We start from the raw sequence: 15,415 nt of genomic DNA on the forward strand, positions 1-15,415 counted from the left end.
TTACAACAATGAGTGTCTATTCAGCATCAGTTACTGCTCCAGTTAACATAGCGGTATGTAAATTGGATATTTGTATCATCCAATAAATTACTAACTTGTTTAGACTTTGAAATATTGGGGAAAAAGAGACAAAGAATTAAACTTGCCCACTAATTCTTCCATTTCTGTTACTTTGTCACAAAAGGATTTAAGAACTTTAACCACAGCATCGGCATCTTCCACTTTTAAGCAAGATGAATTGTATTTGAATGGGAAATTAGAATCACTTGAATCTGCAAGAACTCAAGCATGTCTTGGTGATTTAAGAAAATTAAGATCTGAGTTAGAATCTCAAGATGACAAGTTGGAAAAATTATCTCAATTCAAATTACGTATTGTTTCTGAAAACAATTTCCCAACCGCCGCCGGTTTAGCCTCTTCAGCTGCTGGTTTTGCTGCCTTAGTTTATGCCATTGCTAAGTTATATGAATTACCTCAAGATATGTCTGAATTATCCAAGATTGCTCGTAAGGGTTCTGGTTCTGCTTGTAGATCCTTGTTTGGTGGATTTGTTGCTTGGGAAATGGGTGATTTGGAGAATGGTCAAGACTCCAAGGCTGTTGAAGTGGCACCCGTTGAACATTGGCCAACTTTAAAGGCAGCTATCTTAGTTGTTAGTGATGACAAGAAAGATACCCCAAGTACTTCTGGTATGCAAGCTACCGTGAAAACTTCAGATTTATTCCAACATAGAATTAAAGAAGTTGTTCCTCAAAGATTTGATGAAATGAAACAAAGTATTTTAAACAAGGATTTCAACAAGTTTGGTGAATTAACCATGAGAGATTCAAACTCTTTCCATGCTGTTTGTTTAGATTCTTATCCTCCAATTTTCTACCTTAATGATACTTCCAAGAAAATCATTAAACTTATTCATAAGTTGAATGAAACTGAAGGTGAAATTATTGCTGCTTATACTTTTGATGCTGGTCCAAATGCTGTTATCTACTATGATGAAGCAAATGAAGCTAAAGTTCTTGGTTTAATTCACACTTATTTCAACCAAGTTGATGGTTGGTCCAAAGCTGATACCTCTAAATTATCTAAATTAGAAATTGAAGGTACTGACCCTGAAATCTACAAGGGCGTTTCCAGAATTATTTTAACTGAAATCGGTCAAGGTCCTCAAATTACAACTGAATCATTACAAATTTAATATAAATACAAACTAAAAATACAAATAAGCTAATTTAACAATGATTGACTTTGCTCAATAACTTGCTTTAATTCCGATATGTCATCACCATTCTCAAAATGGCTTAATAAAACTTTATTATATATTTTCAATGTTGCTTGTAGTTTTTGAATCTTTAAATCTCGATCCTTTAACTCGGCTTCTAATTTATCAATATTATTCTGTAATTCCATTTGGGCTTGCTTTTTACGTTGTCGACATTTCGATGCGGCGATTCTATTTCTTTCCAATAATCTTTCCTTTTTCCAAGCGGCTGTGCCTGGGATTGGCCCATTGTTAGGATTAAATATTACTTCATTATTATAAATTAATTGGTGGTTTGGTGGAGGTACACCAGCAAATTGAGTTTTGCTTTGTTCCTGTTGTGCTGGCACCTGTGCTGGAGGAGGAATTACTTGCATTTGATTTTGCATCAGTTGTTGTGGAGGGGCAACTGCAATTGCTGGAGCTACTCCATTTGAAGCAGGGAGAGCCGGTGTCGCCAGTGATACGTCTTGTGGTTGCTGTTGTTGTGGTGGAGAAGGGAAGAATAGTTGACCATTATCACCCACATTTGTACTACTATGAGGACGAGTAAATTCAAATTCATTAAATCTATTGCCGGAGATAAAGTGTAAATCATCATCCAAACTACCATTTCCTACATCATCACCTTCAAAATATGCCTCGTGGTTAACAATCTGGCCAATTTGACCATTTGAAATAGATATTCTTCTTCTTCTAGGTATTCCGTCGGGAGTTATAGGTAACAACATCGTAGAATCAAATATAGGAGGGTTGGTTATTGGATATGAATTGATATCGAATGGATTATGCAAAAATGACAAAAAGTCTGGATTTTTCGACATTGTTTGTTGTGCTGGTGGTGCTGGTTGCTGTGCTTGTTGAGATGGCGGTTGTTGCATTTGACGTGGTGCTGAGTTATGTGTGTTTCCCGGAGAGGAGCTGTCAAGACTAGAAAAACTAGAAAGTGAAGTATTTTTTGTAGTCAAGGGAGATTTGTTTAATCCAGCAGATTCCAAATCGTTCAATACAACGTCTTCTCTAGATGTCTCTTCAAAAGTTTGTTGTTGTTGGCTCTTTTCCGGGTATGGAATGTTTGGTCTAACCAAAGAATTTAGCATCAAGATTGAAAAAAAAAAACTTTAAGGTTTAATTCAAGGGGGGGCAAATTAATGGTTATGAACTTTGACTAATTAATTATAAAAAAAACCCAAAGTGGACTAGAAAAAGTTTGATCGGAAATAGTTTAGTATTTCGCAATTATAAGGGTCTGGTTATCTATTGATATGTTAAAACCTTTTGAATTTGGAAAATTTATAGAAAATTTGGTTTATTTATTAAAGTGTGTATTTGACCAAAATTCGTGATGACAAATGTACTGTGTATGCCAGGGGTATGCAGTACCAAGTAATTATTTTTTTTTCTTTTTCTGGAGATTGCTTAATGTCATGCTATTAACTGCGCGCGGTAAGGCGGAAACTAAATAATTCTAAATAATAATTGATTGCCGTTTTAGTTGATGAAGATGATGATACGACATGTGTCATTCATTTTAGATTCTCAATTAGGTGATCGGAGACATATTTCCGTGAAATTTTTTTCATGCGGAACGAACTATGAGCGAATAGTTCCGTTGTTCCATGCATACTTCCATACAGAGTACTTCAAGTTTTTTTTATCCAAAAGAAACCACACACAATGTGTAATACTGCATATCTTTCCTTTTAAGCGGCATTTTTTTGAATCATAATTCCATCTCTAAAATTTTATAGCCTGTGATAATTAAAATCTGCCAAGAACTTGCCACCGTAAATCATGACTCTCGGTGCACAGCCACCATCCATTCCACAACATGAATCTGATTCAGTCGCATTAATCCAGCAATTAAATGATCATATCCAACGTTCAACTACGTCATCATTATCGCATGATTTGTCGATATTCACCGAATTCAACCAAACCATTTCCAAAACAACACCATATCAATTTGATTTTATAATTGAAAACGAACGAGGTATTAAATTATTTGGAATTCCATTATACTCACAAAAGTCATTGTTACCTATAATTGATCCAAAACAGTTTCAATCTATCACTAAAACAAGTTTAAATATCCCATTGTCAAACATTGGAAATTATCCGTTGCCTGATTATAATCAATGGGAATGGACTTGGGATCAGTGGTATGTTTTCATGTATAAAGATGTCGATCCTCACGGATGGATTTATTCTACAATGTTTTTTCAAAGTGATAAACGATGGAGAGGTAAGTACTACTTTGGCAATTCAGTAAGAAGAAGAATTTGGATTAGAATGAGGCAACGAATAGCTGGTAGTGCTGACGTAAAATAGTATTTATATTTTTTGGGTATATGAAATTTGGTTGTAAGATTTTCTATTGTAATCTATTTTGTGCTGTCTCTTTTTTTTTTTGCAACACCAATGATAACTTTGACTACTGCTTTGGCAATTGCTATAATTAGAGCCAAACGCAACTCTGGTAAACTGTTCACAGGTAAGTTCCAACTGTGTAAGGTATTCGTTCCTGTACTAATCTTTCAGATATAATTGATCAATTACTTGATGAAATCGATCCAAAAGTTGATTCACTTTTACAACAAAATTACAACATTAACTACTTCTCATACAACTTAGCTACAGTCAATAACAATATCACAAACTGTAAACAATTGTTTGATATTGTTATATACTTTCTATCACTACCACGTACTAAACATCATGATCAAATAGCATTTCTATTTACAAGAAAAATCAACAAAGCTGTTAAATCCAAATCATTCTCGATCCCCCTCCAAAAGCAACTCGTTAAATGTCTTGAGCTGGCTTGTAATGACAAGCAAAGGTTATTATGGTTCTATCCTATATTGGCCAAATTGAATACCAACCAAGTGGAATTGTTCTGTTTAGCAAATTTATTGAAAATTGTTAAATGTAGTGAAATTAATGTTAATAAAACAATTGAAAGTATAATCAAGGAAAACAACTTGAAGCAGCATATTGGGTATACTCATTTTCACACGAAAACCCTATGCAATTATCTTGTAATGTTACATCTAAAACTTTTGCTTTCTATGAAGAATAGAAAATATCCCTTGCTTTTGAAAAGTTTAATAATTGTCTATAATAATCCGACTATTTTACATATTTCCATGAATTTCGATTCAATACATAAGTCAACCCACTGATAACAGTTGTCACACCAACAAGTCCACCAAATCCTTGAAAGAATAAATCTAAGTTTTCACTAATCAAGCTTTCAAGTAAAGGACGATAAACTAAACTTCCAATATAGACCATTTGTAACATTGTGTTAAACTTTCCGAGTAAGTTTGGATGTACACTGATAGTTGGATTTGAACCAATGCTTACAAATTTGGAGAAGGTACGTGGTTTATCAAGACTCATATATCTCAAATAAAATGACATGAAACTTAAAATCACATCTCTTCCAATAATTATGCTTGCCACTGATAATGGAATGGAATTGATATATGCTAAGGCTAATGTACAAGTTGTCATGAGAAATTTATCTGCCAAAGGATCAATAATTGATCCAACAATTGACTTCATATTAAATCTTCGGGCAATATATCCATCAACTAAATCAGTTATACATGAGTATGTAAATAACAGTAATGCAGTTATACTCTGGCCACTGACGACATAATAACCAATGAATGGAGTTGTTATTATTCTTGTATACGTTAAAATATTGGGGATAGTCCATAATTGAGATGACGGTTTAGTGACTGTAGTAGTGACTGGTTTGGGAAGGGTTGGCTCTTTCTTTGGCTGAGTTGCTATTGATCGGATCGGGTAATACGGTTGGAGTTGGTGTCTGGAAGGGGCCTGCTTGATTAACGCGGAACTTATCCTGACAGTACTTGGTCTTAATAAATTAGTCTTGACTAGACTGGGTCTTAAAATACCCACTGGGTTAAAGAGTTTGAACATGAATGTATAGGTGGTTCTAACGTGTAACCGATCTTGGGTGAAAAATTTAGTAAAAAAAAAAAGAACCATCTTGCGACTGGATACGTCAAAAGTCAAACAGGCAAAATGTCTGAACTGAAATAATTGGCTATTCTAATTTCACTAAATAGTAACCAATATATGATTCATATCAGTAACCATGGTCTCTTGACCATAGAGACATCAAAAGGTAAGCTTTACTTCATTTCCTTTCAATGAAGACACATTTGCGATATAGTTTCTGAGAGAAGTGGATTCAAACAATCAACATCAGGAAACTCTTCCTATATCAAAGAGATGGCCTCGAAGTTTACTCGAGCTGCCTCTGATCCATTAGCAACTGGTCCTCTATAAAGTTGATGCAAATTACTTTGGTACCTGCATATAATGACAACGGCAACCAAAAATTTTTTTTTTATGAAAAGAAAAATTAACGCGATTGTTGAAAGAGAAGATACATAGCTTATTAACCACGAAAGTAGAAATATGTCACTTAGACTTCCTCAAGCACCCAATTCGGGTTTGTTCAAACAAGGATATCAATCCTTTTCCAATTCAGATGGTGCAATCATTAGAAATATTGAAGCTGTCCGTGAAATTTCTTCCATGTTAGTAACTTCCATGGGACCCAGTGGACGTAACAAGATCATTGTTAACAAATTAGGTAAGAAATTCATCACTAATGATGCTGCTACTATCTGTAATGAATTAGAAATTGTTCATCCTGTTGTAAAAATCTTGATTATGGCTTCAAAACAACAAGAATTTGAAATGGGTGATTTCACCAATTTAGTTATTATTTTAGCTGGTGAGTTCTTAAACGTTGCTGAAAAATTATTATTGTTGGGATTGAATGTTACTGAAATTATCCAAGGGTTCAGCTTAGCTAACAAGTATGTCATGAAGATTTTGGATGAATTGGTTGTTGACAAAGTAGAATCCATTATGCAAAAGGAACATTTACTTAAGGTTGTTAAACCGGTGATTGCCGCAAAACAATATGGATACGAAGATTTAATTTCCAATTTGGTTGTTGAAGCTGTTCAATCAGTCATCAACCCAAAGAATCCAGCAAGTTTTAATATTGATAGTATAAGAGTTGTTAAAATTATGGGATCTTCATTACCACAATCACAAGTTGTCAAGGGAATGGTTTTCCCAAGAGAACCGGAAGGTTCAGTTAAACACATCAAGAGTAAATCTAAGGTTGTTGTATTCACATGTCCAATTGATATTTCAACTACTGAAACTAAAGGTACTGTATTATTACATAATGCTCAAGAAATGCTTGACTTTACTAAAGGTGAAGAACAACAATTGGATCAAGTTGTAAAGGAGATTAGTGCTTCTGGTGTTAAGGTTGTTGTTGCTGGTTCAAACGTTGGAGAATTGGCATTACATTACTTTAATAAATATGACATATTACTCTTGAAAGTTGGATCCAAGTTTGATTTGAGAAGACTTTGTCAAGTATGTGGTGCTACTCCATTACCTAGATTAGGTGCTCCAATGCCTGATGAAATGGGAGAAATTGATATCATTGAAACTAAAGAAATTGGAGGTGATAGAGTTACAATTTTCAGACAAGCCGAGTCGTCAGTTTCAAGAACTGCCACTATTGTCATTAGAGGCGCTACTCAAAATAACTTGGATGATATTGAAAGAGCTATTGATGATGGTGTTAATTCCATCAAGGGTTTATTAAAAGATGATAGATTATTACCTGGTGCAGGTGCTATTGAAATTGAATTAATTAAGAGAATCACACAATACGGTGAAACCACTCCAGGATTGTTACAATTGGCAATTAAGAACTTTGCCAAGGCATTTGAAGTTATCCCAAGAGTTTTAATTGAAACTTCTGGATTTGACAGTACTGAAGTTTTAGCCAAATTACATGCTGCTCATTCTGAAGAACCGGGATTAAATGTCGGTATTAACATTGATGATGGTGAATTGGTTGATATTTCCACTATAGGTATTTACGACTTGTTAAGTTCAAAGAAATCAGCTATTGATTTGGCTGTTGAAGCTACTAATACTATTTTATCTATTGATCAAATTATTATGGCTAAGAGAGCTGGTGGTCCAGTTATGCCACAACAACCAAGACCAGGTAATTGGGATCAAGATGATTAGAACTATATAGCAAAAGTAATAAAGGTTTAATTTTTAATTATAGCTGTACAGTTAACACATACATTAAAACTAAAGAAAAAAAAATTAACTTTTTTTAGTTAATATCTTTTCCAATGGTTATAAAGGTTTTGATTTTTGTTAAATCCTTATTTCCTTCGGCATCTTCAACACCACCACTGACGTCATAACCAACTACATTTTTAACATCTTGTGTAGATAATAAATTTTCTGGGGTTAATCCACCAGCAAGTAAAACGTTTGTAAAGCTAAGATTATCATTAATAAAGCTCCAATCAATAATTTTACCTTCTCCACCAGCTTCTGAGTCCAACAAAGGAATTGCAAAGAGTTTTTCTTTAGTTAAATATTCACCTTGTTCGGCTAAATCTGGAAACTGGGTAGGAATAACGTATCTTGGAATAATCCCAAATTTACCAGCAATTCTTTCATCCTTAAAAAATGCCATCTTGTCTTCGTTTCCATGTAGTTGAATAAAATCTAATTCTAATTCAGTAGCAATGGAAACAACTTCATCGATGGGTTGATTTTGGAAAACACCAACTAAAAATGGACCATTATCAATTATGACTTCACTTATCAATTCAAAGTATGCACGAGGTGATGAATAAAACTGATTAGTCAAATAAGTTTGAATGTCTTCTATGGTTGGAAATTTTTTAGAAGATCTTGCTTGCTTAACTTGGGAAGATATTTGTTTAGCAATTTCAAAGTCAATTGTACGTTTACGACCTGGAACTAAAATACAACCAAGTAAATCAGCGCCATTATCTATAGCTGTAGTGGCAGCTTCAACTGTTCTAAGTCCACAAATCTTAACTAACCGAGGCATCTTGTATGACTAATGTGGGGGGGGATAGTTAAGGGTCATTTTATTTTTTTGCTCGTTTTTTCTTGTACTATGTTGAACTAATTAAAAGTGTATTTCCCCAAAAAATTTGGAAAATATGATTGGTGAAGAAATGAAGTGAATGGTTGTATTTTTTGATTGTATTTCTAGTTGTATTCTTACTGTATACTTTGAATGTTTTGAAATAAAAGTACATCTATTGGGTAAATTTTGCTGCAAAACTTCCAAAAATCATGTCATCGGTAGTTAATGAGAACTTAAAGAAAACACTATAAACAATACTATATCACTGATTTAGACTTCTGTGGTAATGCTAATCTATCCAACACATATTTTATCAAAGGTTGTAATTAACTCCAGCATATTGGAAGAGATATACCTTTATAAACACATGGTAGCGCTGTGAAGTTAGAATTGCCCATCAGTGATTAAAAGCAAATTTCTACTACAAGTCTACTTGGTTAAACCTTCATACAGTGTCTATTGGATTCTACTGGTAGTTAGGTTAATATTAAATCTAATCACTTTCCTTTCTAAAAAACTTTCCAAAATTCTTAAAGTTTTCATTCAATTTATTTACATGATTTTCACCAGTCATTGCAAATTCTCTTAGGTTACGTTCAAATTGGTTTAAATTCTTCTTAGCGGGTAGTAACATAGGTGACATCACTTCTGGAATTGGAGTTACGCCTCTTGAACTATGACCTGAAACTATTGGTTCCTCCTCTTCAAGTACTTGTAATAGTTTATTACTTGTCTGTAAATCACCTGTTCCTATTGTTAATTGCAACTTAAAGTTTTCAATATATTCAAATTGGTTATTGATTTCCTTTAAGTTGAGTACCTTTATGAAATTTGTGATTGATTTATCACCAATTAATTCAAAATAACTTTCAATTAAAGTTTCAATTGGCAATGAGGGAACAATTAATAATTTAAGCAACGATTCTAAATTGTGAAAATTGGATACAACAAACTTTTCATATGATTTAGAACAAGTTTTATCCGATGCTTCACTATAATTTGGATCAGCATATAATGGTAACTTCAAAGCTAAATCTTTCAAACTGTACACATCCAATAAAATCTGCTCAACGGATAATACTGTCAACGGTTTAATAGATTTTAAATTATTGGCAATCGAATGAACCAAATGTTCAATTAATTTATCATTAAAATTTCGAATAAAACTTTCTCTTATAATTAATGGTAATATTATTTGAATATTCTTCAAGGTAATGGATTTTAATTCTGACATATATGAACTTACGTCATTTACTTGATCCAACAGTTGCCAATTCATATTGAAAAATTCTCGCCAACAAATTCTATAATCATTTGTTAGTTTGACAATCAATTTGCTAATACATTTATTGATTAATTGGGAGTAGATTTCTTGACTTGAGTCAAATGATGGTATTCTTGACTTGTATTGAGATTGAACAAGTGTTTGAAACTTATTTGATAAATCATCAATATTATTAACCAAATAATCACCTGTATTCAAAATCATTGTCAAATATTTGAGTGATTCATTTGTAGTTAAGTCTTCATCCATAGGTATCAATGGTAGAAGGATCCTATTGTGATATTCAAACAAATATTTACTGAATAACTTGGCCAATTCAATTAATATTTCACCATTGGAAAGTTTTAAGATCTGAGTAAGAATCTTGTGGAAATTCTTAAACAACTCAGTACATGAATTTGATAAATTTGGAACATTATTAACTTTAAGTATGGTGAGAATATCTTTCGATTCTTGGAATTCTATTGGTAATTGAGAACTAGATGAAAATTCCAATATTTTAGTATTCAAGAGCTTATCTTGTTCCTGAACCCATACAAAAAGATAAGGCTCAAACACCAGAGAAATTAATTGGTTAAATTCATTAGTTTGGAAGCTTGCATTTAAGGATTTTTCAAACTCAAGCGTCTTTGTTAAATTTTCTAATATAATTTTGGAATCTGATTTATGTTTTGGTAGTAAGTTTGTTAAATCTTGTTTGGTTAACTTACAAAACATAATGGAAATTTCATGGTCTATTTTCCAATTTTCCGGGAATATATCCTTGTAGTTTTGTTGTATATCTGTTAATATCTTGTTGAAATAAATAAATCTTCGGTTTAAATTATCCAAAGAACCTGCTTCATCAAAATTGTTAAAAATAGTTTTAAAGTCTTTTAGTTTTAAATTGTAGAACCAATTTGTTAACTTTTCCTTGTATTGTACATCAATTAATTGTAAGATTTCACATCCGTAGATCAACTGGTCGGCCAAATCAATATTATGAGATTTGACATACTCTTCAAAATCAATGAAAATATCATCAATCAACTTGTTTTGACTGTGAATAATTAACAAGTTGATTTGATTAATTTCATCAATCGACTTGAACGGTTTGAAAAATGTTAACAATTGCTTTACAACACCTAATAGCGAATGAATCTCTTTGTAGTTATGCGTGTGGATTATCTCTGATAATTGATTATTAACATTTATCAACATTTGTAATCGCTTAAGTATTGTCATGGACAATACTAGATTCTTCTTGTAGCAGTCCAATTGCTGAATCGAGCTTGTCATGAGAGTAATTGATGTTTGTGTTTCATTTGCGTTGGATTTAACTTCTTCAATTGATTTTATTAATGATGAAATATTTGAATTGAGCAGAGCTATACGAGTAGGTTGTGAGTTGTACGTGTTGATATCATGTTTGATTTGTTTGGACAATTCTAGTTTGTATTGGTTAACATGGGATAATAATTGAGGTAATTCATCTAATGAATCAGGAGAGTTGAATATTTCATGAAGATGGTTAGTTGGGTCGTAGTTATAGTCTTCCATGATTGTATTGTGTTCTGTTTGAACACCTTGGTTGTAAAAGTAAACTGACCCGTAAAGTGTTTTGGCTGTCAAATTTATTCATACACGACATTTTCTTGGGTGTGTGATTGCCATGTCGTCACCCAACAAATGTCGTTTGATTCACGTGCGAACGAACTATACCCTACAGCAAAAATGGAATATGTAAGATTAAATTGAGTCAAGTTGGTAGCTAACATGATTAGATCTAAAAATTTCATGTTGACCTATACAATTTGCAATATTACTCGAGTATATATATGTTCCCTTTGAAAGTTCTTTCACCACTACACCTTTTAAATAACTAGCCAACAAAACAAAGATTCAAATGTTAGTCTCTGATAGCAAAATAGAGAGGTAGTATCAAACGTATCTACCAATTTACATCAGATATCAACTTTTAGTTAAGATCTTCTACGTAGAGATTGTATTATACCTCGAAGTTTTTGTATTTAGACTAGATCGTTTTAAATGTGGTAGCGCGAAACGTATCTAAGGCAACAGACAGTACTTAACTTAACGCGCCCCAATAGATCCTAGAAAGAAATAGTATTCATCCTCTAAGACTGTTTAGATCTCTCAATTGTACAGAATGATCTGAAATTTTTTTGAATTGCATGCAGAGAACTAATTTAAGGTGATCTCTCACAATGAGTGGAAAGATCAATAACCATATTACCCCAGGTATTGATTTGTGCTATGAAATAGAATAGGAAAATAACATGCTTGATTTGTGAATCAAATTAGGAACTACAATATGACCATTTAAGGTAATAAATGTCAACTATCAATTAGAAATCTTGCCGAAGATTCTCAGGGGAATTTCCTAATTAGGAAAGTTCTCTTACAGGACAAAACCATCTCCAGCAAATCATATGAAAGATTGCATTGATTTAGCTTGGAAGTAAGGCTTAGGTCTGCAGTATCAACTCCATAACGGGTACAAAGATCGAGTTTCGGATTCGACATGCCACTTGTTTCACACAATCATAACCATAAAAAAAAAGTAACTTTACACTAATTCGTTATAGGTGCACTTGCACAATTTCGTAGTCATTAATTTTTTTTGCCAGTTTGGTTGTCAATTATAAATAGCAACTTAATTCTCTTAAACTTTTCTAAAAAAAACTGTCAGTCTCCCCTTTTTATTACTATTTGGGTCTTTTTAAACTTTCAATTCCTGGTTTATACCCGCATACACTCGCATACACATACGTAGCGTAGTAAATTTATCAGTTAGCTGTTTCCTACAAGAAAACCACAATAACAACCAAAGAAAAAAAATATTCCCACACCAGTTGTAAAGAATAAACAACAAAAAAAAAAACAACAACGACATCACAACCACCAGCAATTTAGCAAATTTGAAGCGTTAATCAATCTCCCATTCTTACCCTATACCTTCAATTTGCTCCCCTTTACAACCTTCTTATGGCACGTCTTAAGTTTTTGAAAAAGAAGAGGCATTCACAAGAGCAAGAAGATTCAGCATCAACAGGCTCATCAACAAGGTCATCCTCAAGAAAGCAAAAACAAGCACAAGAATCGACTTTTGAAGAACAATATCCCGCGTCAAGCTCCCCAGCATCATCTCCAGGACAAAGTATAACCAAACCAATGCCTAGTATTACTAGATCTTCCCCTCCTCCCCCACAACCCATGATTCAACTGAGGTCTCCACAAATGTTTCAAAGATCTCCTCAAGCTCAAAGATCCCCTCAGCCAATTCAAGCTCACAGAGCTCAATTTGGTCATGTGGCCAATTCGGTCACTGTTCCTCCTTCTGCTACCTCACCTTGGAATAGGTTTAAATTATTTGATTCCCCATTTCCAAGATACAGACACGCGGCTGCTTCTATCTCCAGTGAAAAAAATGAGATTTTCTTAATGGGAGGATTGAAAGAAGGCTCAGTATTTGGAGATACTTGGAAATTGGTTCCTATGGAAAACCATCAAGGTGAAGTGGTTAACTTTACGGCTAAGAATCTTGAAATTTTAAATCATATAAACCCTCCAGCTAGAGTAGGTCATTCTGCTGTATTATGCGGTAATGCGTTTGTTATTTATGGTGGTGATACAGTTGATACTGATGCTAATGGATTCCCAGATAACAACTTCTATTTGTTCAATACAAACAATTGTAAATACACTATTCCAACTCATATCTTGAATAAACCAAATGGAAGATATGGTCATACTATTGGAGTAGTTTCATTGACCAACAGTTCTTCCAGACTTTACCTTTTTGGAGGGCAATTGGAAAATGATGTTTTCAATGATTTGTACTACTTTGAGTTAAACTCCTTCAAATCTCCACAAGCAAGCTGGGAATTGGTTGAACCGGCCAATAATTTCAAACCACCTCCATTAACTAACCATTCCATGTCGATTTATCAAAATCAAATTTATATTTTTGGTGGTATTTATAATAATGAATTGGTTTCTAATGATTTATGGATTTTCAATGTCGAACATAACAAGTGGAGTAAAATTGATGCATCAGGTTATATTCCCAAACCAGTTAATGAACATTCAAGTTGTATTGTCAATGATAAACTATACATTTATGGTGGTAATGATTTCAAGGGTATAATTTACAGTTCATTGTATGTTTTGGATTTGAATACGTTTGTATGGCTGAAATTGATTGATATGGGTGAAGTTAATGGACCAGGTCCAAGATGTGGTCATTCTATGACTTTCTTGCCAAGATATAATAAAATTATAGTCATGGGTGGTGATAAGAATGATTATGTTGATAATTCTGATAATTTTGAAATGTATGAAGAATACAGAGAAAACGTTGTTGGTACGATGATTTTCCAGTTAGACTTGAATGAAATTGATCATTTCTTGACCAGTGATCCAAATAAAGCTACTGTTGATAAGAGAATTGCTACTAGAAGTATGTCTGCTTTGGAAGAAGATTATGATGCTTCATTACAATCTCCACCAAATATTACTCGGGAATCACAAGAACCACCTACTATTAAAGAGTTGCCTGAACCAGTAAGCAAGGAATCTCTGGTTGGAGTAATAAATGAACCACCATTTGACCATTTGAAGGACCGTGAACCATCATTCGTCGATGTTCCTGCAGCTGAAGTTCATCATGAATCGATTAAAGATGTTTCTGTCAAGAAGATTATTGCTGAATTAAACTCCGAAATTCAACAATTGCGAAAGTCAACTAAAGAACAAATGGAAATTGCCACCGAGAAGATTACTTTCCTTGAAAATGAAAATAAATCATTGAAAGATTCTAATCGAGATTTTGACTATTATCAGAAGCAAATTAACGACAAAGATCAATTGATTGAAGAATTAAAGGGTAATATTAAACCTGAAGATGAATCAGTGACTAAATTCAAACTTGATTCTTTGGAATCTAACAATAAATTGATTTATGTAACCCAAGAAAACAATAAATTGAAGGAAAAACTTGAACAATTTGAACCATTTATGAATAATCACATTATGGAATTGGATAAATTTCAAAAGTTGATTAAAAACCAAGAAGATAAGATTTCACAATTGACAAATCAAATCAAACTGGAGGAATCATTACATAAAGAAATCAATGACTGGAAAGTCAAATTTGATAACTTAAGCTTGGAATTTAACAATTACAAATTGGCTCATGATGATTCTGAAGAAGAAATAATGGAAAATGGAGATGATGATGTAACAACTGAAACTACAAGATCAGTTTCTAGCAAGAAGGATATATCTAATCAGTTGGAAAATTTAATTCATTTATGGAATGTCAAAAAGACTCCGGAACCAACACCTGAAGAAAATCCAACAGTTGCTCAATTACAACGTCAAGTTGATGAATTGTTAAGAATTTCTAAAGAAAATGATCAATCCACGGAAGTTGAAACCTTACATAAACAATTAGAAGAGAAGACTGCGGCACTTGAAAAGTTTGAAGAGAATTATAAACAAGCACTTCAATCGGTCAATAATACCAGCAAAGCTCTTAAACTTAATGAAGAAGAGTTTGAACATCAAAAGAAATTGTTAGAAAAATTGACTAAAGAAAATAATGAATTGAAATTGTTTAAGAAGGCAAGTAAAAGAATTAGCTCCAGAAGTGGTACTCCAGATGAATTGACCGAAGAGCTGAATGAAGCAGATGATGATGATGATGAAGGAATTTCAAATGCTCATTTGAACATAAAGATTAAAGACCTTGAAGCAGATTTATATATCATTAGGCAAGAACGTGATCAATTGAAGGATCATGTTATATCATTACAAAAGGAATTATATTTGGTTAAGAATGAACATCATTGAGTGCTGGTGTTGC

General features: G+C 33.1%; 8 protein-coding genes across 8 annotated transcripts; 4 read left to right on the forward strand and 4 right to left on the reverse strand. All coding sequences in view use genetic code 12, as the record gives it.

The window, feature by feature from the left end:
- Positions 1–8: 8 nt before the first annotated feature.
- On the forward strand, positions 9–1,195 carry MVD (diphosphomevalonate decarboxylase; the record flags this gene model as incomplete). Its single annotated transcript, XM_007371969.1, has 2 exons — positions 9–53; positions 104–1,195. 2 exons carry the CDS (start codon positions 9–11, stop codon positions 1,193–1,195), a joined length of 1,137 nt encoding a protein of 378 aa, XP_007372031.1.
- A 29-nt stretch (positions 1,196–1,224) lies between these two features.
- RCA1 (Rca1p) lies at positions 1,225–2,082 on the reverse strand (the record flags this gene model as incomplete). The annotated part of the gene is made up of 2 exons (XM_007371970.1): positions 1,225–1,676; positions 1,887–2,082. The coding sequence occupies 2 exons, from the start codon at positions 2,080–2,082 to the stop codon at positions 1,225–1,227; spliced, it is 648 nt and encodes a 215-aa protein (XP_007372032.1).
- A 970-nt stretch (positions 2,083–3,052) lies between these two features.
- Positions 3,053–3,589, forward strand: SPAPADRAFT_53067 (uncharacterized protein; the record flags this gene model as incomplete). Its single annotated transcript, XM_007371971.1, has 1 exon — positions 3,053–3,589. One exon carries the CDS (start codon positions 3,053–3,055, stop codon positions 3,587–3,589), a length of 537 nt encoding a protein of 178 aa, XP_007372033.1.
- Positions 3,590–4,390: 801 nt separating this feature from the next.
- On the reverse strand, positions 4,391–5,212 carry SPAPADRAFT_53068 (cardiolipin synthase; the record flags this gene model as incomplete). The annotated part of the gene is made up of 2 exons (XM_007371972.1): positions 4,391–5,007; positions 5,143–5,212. The coding sequence occupies 2 exons, from the start codon at positions 5,210–5,212 to the stop codon at positions 4,391–4,393; spliced, it is 687 nt and encodes a 228-aa protein (XP_007372034.1).
- A 473-nt stretch (positions 5,213–5,685) lies between these two features.
- On the forward strand, positions 5,686–8,235 carry CCT8 (chaperonin-containing T-complex subunit; the record flags this gene model as incomplete). Its single annotated transcript, XM_007371973.1, has 1 exon — positions 5,686–8,235. One exon carries the CDS (start codon positions 5,717–5,719, stop codon positions 7,367–7,369), a length of 1,653 nt encoding a protein of 550 aa, XP_007372035.1.
- On the reverse strand, positions 7,464–8,219 carry TRP1 (phosphoribosylanthranilate isomerase; the record flags this gene model as incomplete). Its single annotated transcript, XM_007371974.1, has 1 exon — positions 7,464–8,219. The coding sequence occupies one exon, from the start codon at positions 8,217–8,219 to the stop codon at positions 7,464–7,466; it is 756 nt and encodes a 251-aa protein (XP_007372036.1).
- A 519-nt stretch (positions 8,236–8,754) lies between the features above and the next one.
- On the reverse strand, positions 8,755–11,085 carry VPS53 (Vps53p; the record flags this gene model as incomplete). Its single annotated transcript, XM_007371975.1, has 1 exon — positions 8,755–11,085. The coding sequence occupies one exon, from the start codon at positions 11,083–11,085 to the stop codon at positions 8,755–8,757; it is 2,331 nt and encodes a 776-aa protein (XP_007372037.1).
- Positions 11,086–12,786: 1,701 nt separating this feature from the next.
- KEL1 (Kel1p) lies at positions 12,787–15,402 on the forward strand (the record flags this gene model as incomplete). The annotated part of the gene is made up of 1 exon (XM_007371976.1): positions 12,787–15,402. The coding sequence occupies one exon, from the start codon at positions 12,787–12,789 to the stop codon at positions 15,400–15,402; it is 2,616 nt and encodes an 871-aa protein (XP_007372038.1).
- Between the last annotated feature and the right edge of the window lie 13 nt (positions 15,403–15,415).

Source organism: Spathaspora passalidarum, assembly GCF_000223485.1.
Source record: "Spathaspora passalidarum NRRL Y-27907 unplaced genomic scaffold SPAPAscaffold_1, whole genome shotgun sequence".
In the NCBI taxonomy this organism is placed as follows: Eukaryota; Fungi; Ascomycota; class Pichiomycetes; order Serinales; family Debaryomycetaceae; genus Spathaspora; species Spathaspora passalidarum.